Genomic DNA, 14,975 nt, shown 5'->3' with positions numbered 1-14,975 from the left:
ACCTGCGGGCCGCAAATGGCCGCACTTTGGACACCCCTGCAATAATAGAATACTATCTGGTGTCCTCATTTATACACATGACTTTAATTGCTTTTGGCCAAAGTTGATCACTGACCTGCAGCAGCAGCCTCTCAAAGGCCAGGCAGGCATCCCAGCGGGGCAGGAGGGGATGTCGGAGGGTCTGCGCCGTAGCCAGGCCCAACTGGAGCACCCCACAGTGACTCTCTAGCGCCCCGAAATTGTGTCGGAACAGTTGCGCGTAGGAGCCAAGCTGCTCGGGGGTCACACGGCCTGAGGAGGGAGAGTGGGATTGAAGATACAAAATGCAAGCACAACATAATGCAAAATCCACAAAGTGGCTTAATGGTGGTGCGTTACAAACAAACAATGATGCACAAAGACGGAAAGGACATAAATCTGGTAATTCATCCTGATGGGAACAGCGGAATGTGGTATCAGTATAAATAGACAACCTCTTTTGTCAACTATCACACTGAGCCTCGCGCTCCACACACACACACATACTGTACACACACATGAGTCAACAATGAGGTGCGCTAATAAGAGTGTGACTAATACGCGTAAAAACCTGAGCTGTTGGCTGATTATTTACACAGAGCAACCCAGACTCCTATGAAAGGACACAGGAAGAGCAACACAAGTGGAGGGCAGGGGCGCAGACAGCTGTGGACGGTGGCCTGGAGGTTGGAGGGGCATGCACTGACTCCCCCATCACGACCGCGTCTTCATGTTGATGCGCTGAACCAGCACCAGATGTGGGAGTATTTCCTGTTGGACTCTGTGGCTGGTGTTTGCTTTAGCAAGGGCCAAATACACGACGAGAGCAGCACCAAACACACGCTGCAGAACGCTCGATGACGCCAAATAGAACATGAAGAGTATAAAATTCAGGCGGTTCAAACAACTTTCTGAAGTCAAACTCAAGCACTTGCAAGATCCATTTTCAAGACTGATAAGCTCTCGCTGGGCTTGTTCCCCCAAACTCTCGGGAGTGTGCCATCATTTCATGACACAATACCGCATTTCTGCAACTTTCCTGAATTTATTATGAATTATTTTGTTGTACAAGGCGGTGGTTATCATAGACAACAACGGCTAGTGCTTGAGCCTGCGCACCTTTTGGCTTTGAGGAATTTGTTAAGCTGATGATTATCATTAATATCCGGCAGCAGGAATCAATTAGATCAGGGGTGACAAACTCAATTGCACAGGGTGCCAAAATGAAAAACACACTTCAGATGGTGGACCAAACAGGATTAATTGACAACCTTCTCACCCCCAATTTCACATACACGCAAATTCCTGTTTCAAGTGTGCGCTGATTTTAGAGATACAAATTCATCTCTGGTTGCTTTTTCTGTGCATGGCAGCCAGTGATTGTTTTTTTATGTGGATATACATTTTTTTTGGTAACACTTTAGTATGGGGAACATATTCTAAGTAACAAAGACTTAATTAAGAGTTATTTGGACACTAGGGGAACATATGGTAAGTAACAAAGACATAATTTACAGTTTTTTGGTTAGGTTTAGTTTTAGGGGTTAGGGTTAGAGTTGGGGTGTCCAAAGTGCGGCCCGCAGGTCATTTTTTAACGGCCCCATGGCACATTTTAAAAATACTATTGAAAAAAATAAAAAACATAAAAAGTTGTACAAAAGAGCAAACAGGTGAACTGTAACAAGAAAATGTTGCAATGTTTACTCTAATAACACAAAGCTGCCATGCAGGCTGTTTCTTTCTTTAAAAAATAATAATGAATCAAAATCAATGTCATTATCAATTATTGACCTATTCAAAGCTCCAATTACGCCACATTAAATATTCCACTTTGAGATATTTTTTGGGGAAAATGTTGCATATTTTGTGTTTGCCATACAAAAAACGGAGCTGTTTTTTTTTTTTTTAAAGAAGGGCCTAAAACGAACAAACAAAAAACATAAAAAAACAATAGAACTTATAATTGACGGATAGATCTGAAGTTGATCTCGAGATTATTGTGTTAAAAGTAAACAGTAAAAAAAAATGTATAATTTATTGTTTAACACTTTAATGAGTAGGACCCTTTGGGATCCACAATAATTTTAGAGTGATTTGTTTTTAAGTGCCATTGCTAAAAAAAAAAGAATGAATTAAAATCAATGGTGTTATGAGTTATTGACCTTTTTAAGGCTCCAATTATTATATAATCTCAAATATTCCACTTAAAAATTTTATTGGGTGAAAATATTGCATATTTTGTGTTTTTTCCATAAAAAAAATTGATTTTCTTTGACAAAGAGAGCATACAACTTAAATCTTTAAAAACTTTATATTGACAGTTAGACCTAATGTTGATCTAGAGATTTAAAACTTGAATAATAATAAAAACAATAATACTGAATAATGACACATTTTTTATATTTTTTTTACCAAAACCCTTTGGGGTCCCCGGGATCAAGCTTGAGTGGAGGCCTAAATGTATATTTTTTATACATACATTGTATTGGTTTTTTAAATAAAAAATATCAAAATGGCCCCTGCTTGCTTTGATTTTTCAGTGTGCGGCCCTCAGTGGAAAAAGTTTGGACACCCCTGGGTTAGAGGGTTAGGTTTGTTGTATAATAAGGCCATGCAGAATACGGCATTAATAAGTACTTAATAATGACTAATTAAGAGCCAATATGTTACTAAATTGCATGTTAATAAGCAACTAATTAAGGGTGAATATGTTCCCCATAATAAAGTGCTACCATTTTTTTAAACACCACTAGTGTCAATGAACTTTCTTTTAACACTGGTGTGTAGGAAATGAGCATTTCTGAAAATATTCACATTTGTGTTTATTGTTTCTTTCTTGCATGAGAAGTTTTTTTTTCTGACAGTCCGTAAATGCGTCGTGACTGATGAGCAAAGTAAAAACAGAGGGGGAGATGCTATGGGAAACAGCCACTTGGCGTGCTTGCTGGGAGACTGCTGTGGATGTTGTTTTGGCGTGGTTGTTTCCTTTTAAAAAATGGGTCATATTGTGATTTGTTTTCAACGTTTACAACACTTTCTTGTGGTCTACATAACATGTAATGGTGGGTCTATAGTCAAAATCGTGCATTGATTGTTTCACAGACCGTCTTCAAGACGCTTTCTGACCGTCTCTTCAGAATGCGTCGTTTTGTGGGTGGTCTTATTTATAGTGCGTGCCTCCACTTCGACTGCGTCTTCTCCCCGTCAGCCCTGTTGTAGATTTTAGTGCTTCCATATCGAGTCTGACAAACATAAGTAAAAACTATATGCTACTTTCTTTAGAAATGGCAACAGTGGAGGATCAACATTGTACTGCAATGGCGGACTCGCGCAAAGCTCTTCGGGTATTTTACCATATATGGAGATATCTGCTGACGTCACAAATAGGGAAAATTCCAAAAGGCCCTTTTGGAAGAACTATGAAGGAAGGCAAGATTGTTTTGTAAAACACTCTTGCCATGATACACAAATACACAAAAATAAGTACCATTAGGTAATAAAAGTTAGTTTTGCATAGAAGGTCCTCTTTAGGTCAATGGTGCCCAACCACTGGTCCAGATCAATAAAGTACAAACTAGGGTTGGTACTGTTACCAAAATATATTTCGATACTTTGATACATTTCAAAATAAAGGGGTCCACAAAAAAATCCTTATTGGCATAATTTTAACAGAAAATCTTGTTATACATTAAATCTTAATTTTTTATTGCAATCAAAAAACAATTTTAGCATTAAATAACATGGTGAACATACTAAACAACTCCTCTTTTAGTACTAAGTAAGCAAATGGTTTACGAAGGTTCCTAATTTTGCTGCTGACGTATGCAGTAACATATTGTGTCATTCCAGATTGTATTATTTTTTCAACATTATGAGGGACAAGCGGTAGAAAATGGATCAATGGATTTTTAATCTACTTGTTCATTTACTGTTAATATCTGATTACTTTCTGTTTTAAAACGTTCTATCTAAAATGTAATATGTAATAAGTAATAAATGCAATAATGTAATAAATATAATGTAAAAAGTGTAATATTGTTAAAATGTAATAAGCACTCATTCTTCTGTTGTTTGGATACTTTATATAAGTTTTAAGTGATACTACAAATTTGGGTATGGATCCAATACCAAGTAGTTACAGGGTGATACATTGGTCATACTTAAAGTTCTCCTGTGTCCAGGGACATATTTCCTGAGTTTAAAAACAATAAAAAAGACAAAAGCTTTTTTGATAATAAAAAATATTGATTTAATCTTTGTAGTATCGACTATATTCGGCTATTGTACTTCGTATCGTTACAGTCGCTATTTGTATAGATCCACCCATTTGTTTAAAATTCAGGAGTGCTAGCTTGCAGCGTACAGTCACCTGTTCCACGCCTGTTGCCGGAAAACCGAACCACTGACAACAATTTCCTTTTCTTGAGAACAAACGTTCTCTTGTTTGCGTTAGCATTAGCTGTGTTGTGCTATATGTGTGTGAATCTCACTAAGGAATAAGCAGGAGGGCGGAAGCTACGGAAGCTCCTGGAGCAAAAAATATGCTGGAGCAACCAGAGAAAAATATTTATTTTTAATGTTTTTAATTGTTCATTTTAATTTTAATTTATCAATAAAATCAATTTATCGCCCAAGCCAAGTTGATGGTATATAGCATATCTAGTACCATCAACCTGCCGAGAAACATCTAATCACAAAGAAACAAGCCCAGGGCTCCCACTAGTTCAGCGTTCTGTATTTTTCTTGCACTTAATTTTGCTGTATATATCTGCCACACGACCTAAAAACCGGTCTCCTGTGCAAAAAAGGTTGATGACTCCTGTTTTAATTGATGGTTAATCGACCATCTCCTTGTCATCCTTCTATCTTCTCCGGGCAAAAGCCGCAATAATTTATATGCATACAAACAACAGCAAAATCTGGGAGATTTGTAACTTCAGTCAGGATCTCGGTAGAAAAGACACTGATTATTGTGTGCTGACATGATTTAATAGTTAAAGCGGGGTCTTTTTAATCATGTCCAGTAAAATTATTGCTACTTTTGGTGGTAATCTGACACCTCTAGTAAGAATGGTTAATGCAATGCATCCTAATAATGCAATGTCACCTTGAATATCAATTGTAACTAGAAGAGGCAATTCCTGAAGGAATTGCGTGTGAATGCTCCAATGCTGAAGTTGAAGTGAAATGCTGACAGAATGTAGTATGAATGTAAGAATAGTTTGAATGTTGGAATGGTTTGAATAGGTTGAAAAATGTGGGAATTGTGCAACTTGAAAAAATGTCCCATTCATTTCAATGGGAACTTCCTGGAAAATTGGGAATTTTGGGAAAAGCGGAATTTAAAAAAAAATTATTAGGAAAATGAATGTCCTAAATGAGCTGAATTGGTTGGTGTTAGAATTGTTTAAATCGGGCAAGAAATGTTGAAGTAGTAAATGGTATTAGGGAATTTCGGGAAAATTGTGAATTTTTTTGAACTAGGAAAAAGGGTAGTTTGAATTTCCAGAATGGTGGAATGTTTTGAAGGTGGAATGGTTTGAATGGGTTGAAGAATGTGGAAGTTGTGGAACTTTGAAGAATGTCCTATTGATTTCAATGGGAGTTTCAGAAAAAAATGAGACTTTCGGGAAAAGCGGGAATTTTTTTGAAAATGGTAAAAAACTTGAATGGTCAGAACAAGTTGAAATGGTTGGTGTTGGAATTTTTCAAATCGGTGGAGAAATGTTGAAGTAGTAACATGTTGATTTGAGAAATGGTATTACCGAATTCCTGGAATTTCGGGAAAACCGGGAATTTTTCCAGTTCAAAAAACAACTTAGTTTTTTGTCCTGATTTAGAGGAATGCTTTGAGGGTGAAACATGTGAAAGGAGTAGTCGCCAGAAAAAAGGGTTGAAATAGGGTTTTGGAAAAGCAGGAATTATGGAAAATCCTGGAATTTTTTTTTAACTTGAAAAAAGGAAAGTTTGAATTTCCAGAATGGTGGAATATTTTGAAGGTGGAATGGTTTGCATAGGTTGAAAAATGTGGGAATGGTGGCAGTTAGAAAAATGATCAATTAATTTTGAATGGAAAAAATGTCCCGGAAAACCTGGGATTCTGGGAAATCTGGGAATTTTTGGAATTTTTCAAGGGAACGCCCGTGATTCCCGGATAGGCTGAACAGTTTAAAGTTGGAATGGTTTGAATTGGGTGAACAATGTGGAAGGTAGAGCGTGGCAAAATCTGGAGAAGAAGGAGAATAAGTTGAAGTTTAATAAATAGATTAATTTTGGTGTAGAAAACCATATGTGTGAATTCTTTGGAGCATTCAGGCAATTATTGAGTTATATGGGGCAGTTGCTGATTTTTTTTATTTGTTAAAGTTTGCTAAGCTGGCTCGATGTCCCGGAAAACCTGGGATTCTGGGAAATCTGGGAATTTTTGGAATTTTTCAAGGGAACACCCGCGATTCCCAGATAGGCTGAACAGTTTGAAGTTGGAATAGTTTGAATTGGGTGAACAATGTGGAAGGTAGAGCGCGGCAAAATCTGGAGAAGAAGGAGAATAAGTTGAAGTTTAATAAATAGATGAATTTTGGTGTAAAAAACCATATGTGTGAATTCTTTGGAGCATTCACGCAATTATTGAGTTATATGGGGCAGTTGCTGATTTTTTTTATTTGTTAAAGTTTGCTAAGCTGGCTCGATGCCGATTGATTTCCAGACACTCCCGCGTCTCGGGGAGGTATGTCATCTGACCTGTGACATATACAGTTTTTGATTGATTGGTTGAAACTTTTATTAGTAGATTGCACAGTACAGAACATATTCCGTACAATTGACCACCAAATGGTAACACCCGAATAAGTTTTTCAACTTGTTTAAGTCGGGGTCCACGTTAGTAAGTTGTGTACCTCTTACAACCATGCTTGAGCCTGGAAAGTTCAAGATTCAAATATTTCCCAGAACTAAAAGGTAATAAAATGACATGTTTACAGCCGCTGACAGGTGAAACTGATAGCAGGCTAGAAATCCAATTGGGTAGACATACAGACAACAGCAATGAAAGAACCTACTGTATGTGTTTCAAGTCAAATTGCAAGCGCCTACAAAAGGCAAGGTTAGGTTTCTCAGTGAAATTAAAGTATATTCACATAATAAGCTTTGGTGCGAGCATATTTGAGACCCTGAAAAGCTCTATTGTGAGCATATCCTGCACTAAAAAATCCTGGCAGTGTAGCCCTGGCTTCACCAGCCTTGATGTGCCAAACACAATCCGAGCACAGCAACGGGAAATGCATCCACTGCCAGGGCCAAACAAAACTTCAGCGGCTAATATGCAACAAAAAAGGTGCACAGTGCGTCAGAAATAATCCACCTTTACAGCAAGAGGTCAGCCCACATGAGCCTGAGAAACAAAAATGAAGCCGCACAAAAAGCTTGCTCTCGTTACACAATCCAAGAACTCTACTTGAACCTTCTCTCTCTCTCATCTATGCTACTGAACTTTCCTGACAAGTCATTCCAGGATTCCTGCGGCATCTTATTGCCAGGCAAAAAGACAACTCTCAAGGAAACTTGGTCAGCTGAGTTTCGGGCTCGCTGCAGTGTTTTGCAGTAAAGAAAGGACATGAAATTTAATCTGATATCAAGTGAACGACTCTGAGCGCATGAGTTCACTCTTGGCATCGTTACTCCTCGAGCTGCATCTCCATTTGGCCATTGTGATGTGAGCTGACTACTCCGCCCTGCAAACAAATGAATGCAAAGAGCAAATATTCACGAGTAACAAATAGGAAGGTATTGTACAACCATGACCACTTGGAAGAGGTCATCAGTGTCCCTAAAGACTTTTACATTAAGCAGTACCGTTCAGTAGAGATTTAATGGAGCCTCCATTGTCTCACATATTATCATTCTTACTAGAGATGTCCGATAATATTGGACTGCCGATATTATCGGCCGATAAATGCTTTAAAATGCAATATCGGAAATTATCGGTATCGGTTTCAAAAAGTTAAATTTATGACTTTTTAAAACGCAGCTGTACGGAGTGGTACACGGACGTAGGGAGAAGTACAGAGCAGTTGCGTCTCCCAGTCATACTTGCCAACCCTCCCGAGACTCCTGAATTTCAGTGCCCCTCTCGAACATGTCCCGGGGCAACCATTCTACCGAATTTCTCCCGATTTCCACCCAAAAAACAATATTGGGGGCATGCCTTAAAGGCACTGCCTTTGCGTGCCGGCCTAGTCACATAATATCTACGGCTTTTCACACACACGAGTGAATGCAACGCATACTTGGTCAACAGCCATACAGGTCACTCTGATGAAGGCTGCAGAAGCAAGGTAGCCGAAACTTGTCAGGTACAAAACTTCACCTTACTAGCCTATATAAATCAACCACTTATAAATACACATTATTAGGCTAAATGAACCTCTTCAACAGGTCACATTGAGGGTGGCCGTATAAACAACTTTAAAGGCCTACTGAAATGAATTTTTTTTTATTTAAACGGGGATAGCAGATCCATTCTATGTGTCATACTTGATAATTTCACGATATTGCCATATTTTTGCTGAAAGGATTTAGTAGAGAACAACGACGATAAAGTTCGCAACTTTTGGTCGCTGATAAAAAAATGCCTAGCCTGTACCGGAAGTAGCGTGACATCACAGGAGGAAGGACTCCTCACATTTCCCCATTGTTCACAATGCAGCGAGAGAGATTCGGACGGAGAAAGCGACGATTACCCCATTAATTTGAGCGAGGATGAAAGATTCGTGGATGAGGAAAGTGAGAGTGAAGGACTAGAGAGGCAGGGCAGGACGTATCTTTTTTCGCTCTGACCGTAACTTAGGTACAAGGGTTCATTGGATTCCACACTTTCTCCTTTTTCAATTGTGGATCACGGATTTGTATTTTAAACCACCTCGGATACTATATCCTCTTGAAAATGAGAGTTGAGAACGCGAAATGGACATTCACAGTGACTTTTATCTCCACGACAATCATCGGCGAAGCTCTTTAGCTACTGAGCTAACGTGATAGCATCGGGCTCAAATGCAGATAGAAACAAAATAAATAAACCCCTGACTGGAAGGATAGACAGAAGATCAACAATACTATTAAATCATGGACATGTAAATACACGGTTAATAATTTCCAGCTTGGCGTTGCTTAACAATGCTGTTGCTAACGACGCCATTGAAGCTAACTTAGCTCCGGGACGGCGGCGGCAGCGGGCGTTGTAGCTTTCGACGACACCCCGGCCGCCATCAGAGTTGGCAAGAAACATATATTTCCCCAAAGTTACGTACGTGACATGCACATAGCGACACGCACGTACGGGCAAGCGATCAAATGTTTGGAAGCCAAAGCTGTACTCACGGTAGCGCGTCTGCTATCCATCTCAAAGTCCTCCTGGTTGTGTTGCTGTAGTCCGCCGCTAATACACCGATCGCACCTACAGCTTTCTTCTTTGCAGTCTCCATTGTTCATTAAACAAATTGCAAAAGATTCACCAACACAGATGTCCAGAATACTGTGGAATTTTGGGATGAAAACAGAGCTTTTTTGTATTGGATTCAATGGGTCCGAATACTTCCGTATCAACCATTGACGTCACACGCATACGTCATCATACATTGACGTTTTCAACCAGAAGTGTGGCGGGACATTTTAAATTGCACTTTATAAGTTAACCCTGCAGCATTGGCATGTGTTGCAATGTTAAGATTTCATCATTGATATGTAAACTATCAGACTGTGTGGTTGGTAGTAGTGGGTTTCAGTAGGCCTTTAACCCTGTTACAAATATGCGCCACATTGTGAACCCACACCAAACAAGAATGACAAACACATTTCGGGAGAACATCCGCACCGTAACAGAACATAAACACAACAGAACAAATACCCAGAACCCCTTGCAGCACTAACTCTTCCTAGTTCTGCACTGCAAAAACTGAAATCTAAGTAAGATTAAATATCTCAAATAACGGTGATATTTGCTTATTTTCTGTCAGATAAGATCATTCTTCTCACTAAGCAGATTTTATGTTAGTGTTTTACTTGTTTTAAGGGTTTTGGTCCTAAATTATCTCAGTAAGATATTACAGCTTGTTGCTGAGATTTTATTGAGTAAAACATGCTTGAAACTAGAATATCAACTGTTGCAAAGCTGTGTCATTAACACTCATATAAAACTAATTTTTTAAAGTAATAATTTCTTACTTCAAGCATGAAAAAAAAATCATGATGCCGAGCGCATATCACTATGTCAAGATAATGGCACTACCATTTACTTAATTTAAGAATATTTTTCAACATATTGAGCAAAAAGGTCTCTTTTTTTTTCTACCAAAAAAAGTGCACTTGTTATTAGTGAGAATATACTTATTTTAAAGTATTTTTGGGTTCATTGAGGTTAGCTAATTTTACTTGTTTTGGAAAGTCTTGACCAGCCAAATTTTCTTGTTCTATTGGCTTAGTTCAAATAAAATACCCCTAATTTTTGTTTTTGTTTTTTCTTGTTTTTGAACACTGACTTTTTGCAGTGTATAAGGTTCTCCTCTCTCCACAGAGGAATGCTGTAGCTCGGACAGAATGACCATCGGGTTCTTGGTCACCTCCCTCACTAGACTAAAATTAATGCAGAAATGTATAGAAATAAATCCTGGATGATAACTAACAATTCCCATCCAATCTGATGGAGCTTGAGAAGTGCTGCAAAAAGGAATGGGCGAAAGTGCCCAAAGATAGGTGTGCCAAGCTTGTGACATCGTATTCAAAAAGACTTGAGGCTGTAATTGCTGCCAAAGGTACATCAACAAAGTATTGAGCAAAGGCTGTGAATAGTTATGTACATGTGATTATAAGTTTCCTAATTTTAATACATTTGCAAAATAAAAATCACCTTGTCGTTACGGGTTATTGTGTATATAATTTTGAGCCCAACAATTAATTTATTCTATTTTGGAATAAAGCTGTAACATACCAATATGTGGAAAAAATGAAGCACTGTGAATACTTTTTGGATGCACTGTATCTGCCAGTCAGCTACAGATTTCGATCATTTAGTTTTTTCTTTCCAAGTCGGTCAGTTTCACTGAAATAGTGGGTTGGGTCGCGGTGAAATGTGTCAAGGGGTTGTGAGAAGCAGGGGAGATTTTCATTACTTTTATCTACACCAGTGGTCCCCAACCTATTCGAGCCCAAGATCACTGGTTTTAGCCATGAATTAAAATCAGCTGTTCAACTGGTGCATTTTTCATGTTTGATCAAGAGGGAGTGAAAGGGGAAGTCTTTCTTCAGCTGCCTTGGTTTATCATATATCACTGTATTTTTACATGTAAGTGCTTCGTTTTGTATCTACAATAAATCAACACAAAATCAGCACATTGGCGCAGTATTCACTTACGCTTATTTAGCTTGTTAGCTTCCTGTTGTGGGCGAGCAATGATGATCATGGTTGAGGGGAGAGTTAAGAAATTGTAAGATGCTGGAAAATGTTCATCAAGTTGCAACAGTCAGCCTTGATGCATTTCCGGAGCTTGATTTTTTTTTTTTTTTAATGTGCACGTCAAGTAATGCATGTTAAAAAAACTATTGTAAACGGTGTGGCGTGCTGCCATGTTCTGGGGTGTGGCAACGCTGTCGACAACGGCGGGATAGGTCTGAGGAGCAGCGAGGCGTGCGGGTGTGTTCATGGGGTTCAAATGTGTCTCTGCTGGCAGGTCCATTGGTCACTTTCCAAGACCAGACGGCGCTGATCTCATAGTACATTTATGTTTCCAAATACTTTCGGATCGACCAGTAAAGTCCCAAAGATCGACCGGTCTACACTAGGAATGGGCAATACGGCCTAAAATCTATATCACAAAATACTGTATATTGTAGCCTCCTGCGATAACAACATTTGGCATAAACGTGATGAAAGAACCATTTCCACACAGGCTAGAAAGGCCCCTAATTTGGCTGTTGACGTATGTGGTAACATATTGCTTAATTTTCAGTTGTGTTATTTTCTCAAAATTCTCAAAAATCTACTTACTAATTTACTAATATTATCTGCTAATTTCTGTTGAAACATGTTTCCATGTGCACTTCTACTAAAATGTAATTAACACTTACTCCTCTGCAGTGTTGGGACTAACGCGTTAGTGTTACCATTGCAGCGTATGTGCTAGAAGACATGCAGGATATTTATACAGTGGAGTCACCCGCTTTCAGGCAGCTAATTAGCATGATACCGGCGTCAAACAGCAAATGGCACGGAAAACATGTTCCACGTACCTGGACAGTGAGTACATAAACATGGAACGCGAGCTAAAGAAAACACTCCAAACTCTGCCTCTGCTCATCATTCAGCACTGAAGGTACACACTCTCTGTCAATTCTCTTATATACTGTTGCTCTTTCATTCTAGACTTCTAGAGTGTTTGATTATCACATCACTCCAAATGTATAGACTATAAAGTTCACAAACATAAAGAGGGATCCTAGTGGGCCAGGCCAATCTTTCCTTATCTCTAAACTAAAACTGGGGAAATGCATAGAGTGTTCTGGGCTTTAGTACAGTGTTGATCTCCTGAAGACATGATTTTATTTCACAATTCCTTGAGAGAAAAAAACGCCTGGTTAGGCGTGTGTGTAGCAGTATGTGTATATATATATATAGTATATACTGACATGACATATAATCATGTCATGTGTGCCTTCCTTGGGTGAAGCCAGTTTTACAGCTATGTTGTGACATGTTGTTATTATGCGGTTTGTTACTTATGTATTTTATGTTGCAGCTATTTAAAATAGTTTTGTCAATTTGTTCTGGCCCAAAATAAATTGGCCCTTTGAAACATATCTTTGTCTTTGTGTGTTGTATGTAGACCACATTGTTTAGCAGAGTTCAGTGATGCAAATGCATGCCAAGTTGATCAACAGATTGTATTATTCCCCAGTGCAATAACAGTACTGAAATGAAGGCTAAAAGGGCCTTACATTTTTTTTTTTTTTTAAAGAATTAACTAAATGGTTACTTTTCACAGTAACGCATTACTTTTTGGTGTAAGAAACTGAGTTAGTAACTGAGTTACTTTTGAAACAAAGTAACTAGTAACTGTAACTAGTTACTGGTTTTCAGTAACCAACCCAACACTGCTTCTCTGTTGTTTGAAACTTGACATTAGTTTTGGGTGATACTACAAATATGGGCAACGATCCAATTCCAAGTTAAAGATGCTGATACTGACAATTCAAATTTTCAATATTATTGAATAATTCCATTTTTGATCACAATTATAATCGGACAAGAACACAGGACAGTGGTTTAAAAACATCAATACATATTTAAATTATTTCCTACTATTGGCTCTGATTTAAATATTTTGGTTATTATATTTGTATTTATTAGCTCTCCTTTGTTTACATTCAAGAGCTCGAGCTTGCGGTTTAGCGGTTGCCACATCGTCTTACGGTGTGTAGTGCAACATGTTCAGCTATTTTTCATCCTCCGGGAATGATACTTGTAAGAAACATAATTTATTTGCTGCCATGGAGGCAATAATTGCTGAGTCAGAAGTGGAGGGACCTTAGCCGCTAATAAGAATGCTAAATTACGTTGAGGACGTGTTCGTTTGCATGTTGCTGTCAAATTTGCAATCAACATGCATTATCACGATTAAACGACAATATTAAAAGCTCTATCTTTGGCCAAATTTACAGTATATTGTATATATTGCGCAACACTACTCAATTCTCTAGTAATCATTTTAGAACTCTACACGAGACTGCAGCTATAAGTTGCAGCATTGCTCAATATAATTTACAGGCTCCCTGCTCCACCAAGTAGGAGTGGTAGGTACCCAGGAACACACGTGTACAGAGCTAACGGAGGCAAAGAGATGGAGAAGTTTGTGACAGGAATGAAAAGAAAAAAGTCGTTTTGGATAAGGCTGTAAATGTGAAAAAAAATTTGAAAAAAGTGAAGCGCTGTGAATACTTTCCGGATGCACTGTATGTATAAAAGTAGATAAAGTGCACAGTTGTGTTTCTTAGAGACAAACACTCCGTCAAAGACAAGTGTGTACAAATACAGCTCTTTCGCATTAAAACTACAGACATTCCCAATTGGGTTTACAAAAAATATCTTTAAACTGTCCAAATTCTAGCAGTAAGGCTGGATGTTGGACAATAAACTTCCAATACATTTAGTGGGCCCCTGAGAAGTAATCACAGAGAAACTGGAATTTGTGATTTATCCTGTTGTATGCTTGCATGTTTGAAATAAACTCAAACTCAACTCAACTCAACATTAGTAAAAATGCAACAATAAGGATATTTTAAGCAGAGTTTTAGCCTTGCCTAAGTAGACAAAAACAGAAGTTTTACCTTCAATATTTTACTACTTGTGGCCATCTAACTTTAACAATACAATTTTTGGTTTGAGACTGCTGCAAGATACTGGTATCGGGTTGTTAGAGCAACAAACACCCTCACAACTCTTAGTTCCCACAAATTTCCCCAATACTAACAGGCTCAACAACTACCTGCCCACTCAGTGGCCACTCGCCATGTGGCAGTGTAAATATATCCCCCTCACACTCACACTGATCGGCGGAGAAAAATATCACTCCACTACAGACCTATGCGCTAAACTTTGGATCATTTTCATCTCTACAGGATAAGATCGTCTACAGAGAGGAGAAAATAATCTATTTCTCAGAGCCTCCGACTGACCTGTCAGCTTTCTCACTGCGCAATAGGATGCTGAAATTCCCTCTTATGTTGAATTATAGAGTATATAAGTGTGTACATTTGTGTGTATTTGAATGTGCTTTTCTGGAACAGTTGTCTTCATTGTCCATGTACAGTATGTGCATCTATTTGTTTGATCAGTGACAGGAAAAAAAATATGTTCTCCCTTGGTTTGGCTCCAACAAACACTTACGACTCCAATATTTGTGGAGATTTTC

The 14,975-nt window shown here is 38.4% G+C and overlaps 1 protein-coding gene across 1 annotated transcript in view; it reads right to left on the bottom strand.

Moving 5' to 3' along the window:
• scfd2 (sec1 family domain containing 2) overlaps positions 1–14,975 on the bottom strand; it is a 352,539-nt gene that overhangs the window by 275,941 nt on the left and 61,623 nt on the right. Inside the window, exon 5 of the mRNA XM_062038370.1 lies at positions 116–291. Within this exon, the coding sequence (XP_061894354.1) occupies positions 116–291 (176 nt within the window). The remainder of the gene's footprint in view (positions 1–115; positions 292–14,975) is intronic.

This window comes from Entelurus aequoreus, linkage group LG27 (genome assembly GCF_033978785.1).
Source record: "Entelurus aequoreus isolate RoL-2023_Sb linkage group LG27, RoL_Eaeq_v1.1, whole genome shotgun sequence".
NCBI classification, from domain to species: Eukaryota; Metazoa; Chordata; class Actinopteri; order Syngnathiformes; family Syngnathidae; genus Entelurus; species Entelurus aequoreus.
The sequence above is the reverse complement of the archived record's forward strand: the minus strand, read 5'-3'. Positions and strand labels throughout refer to the sequence as shown.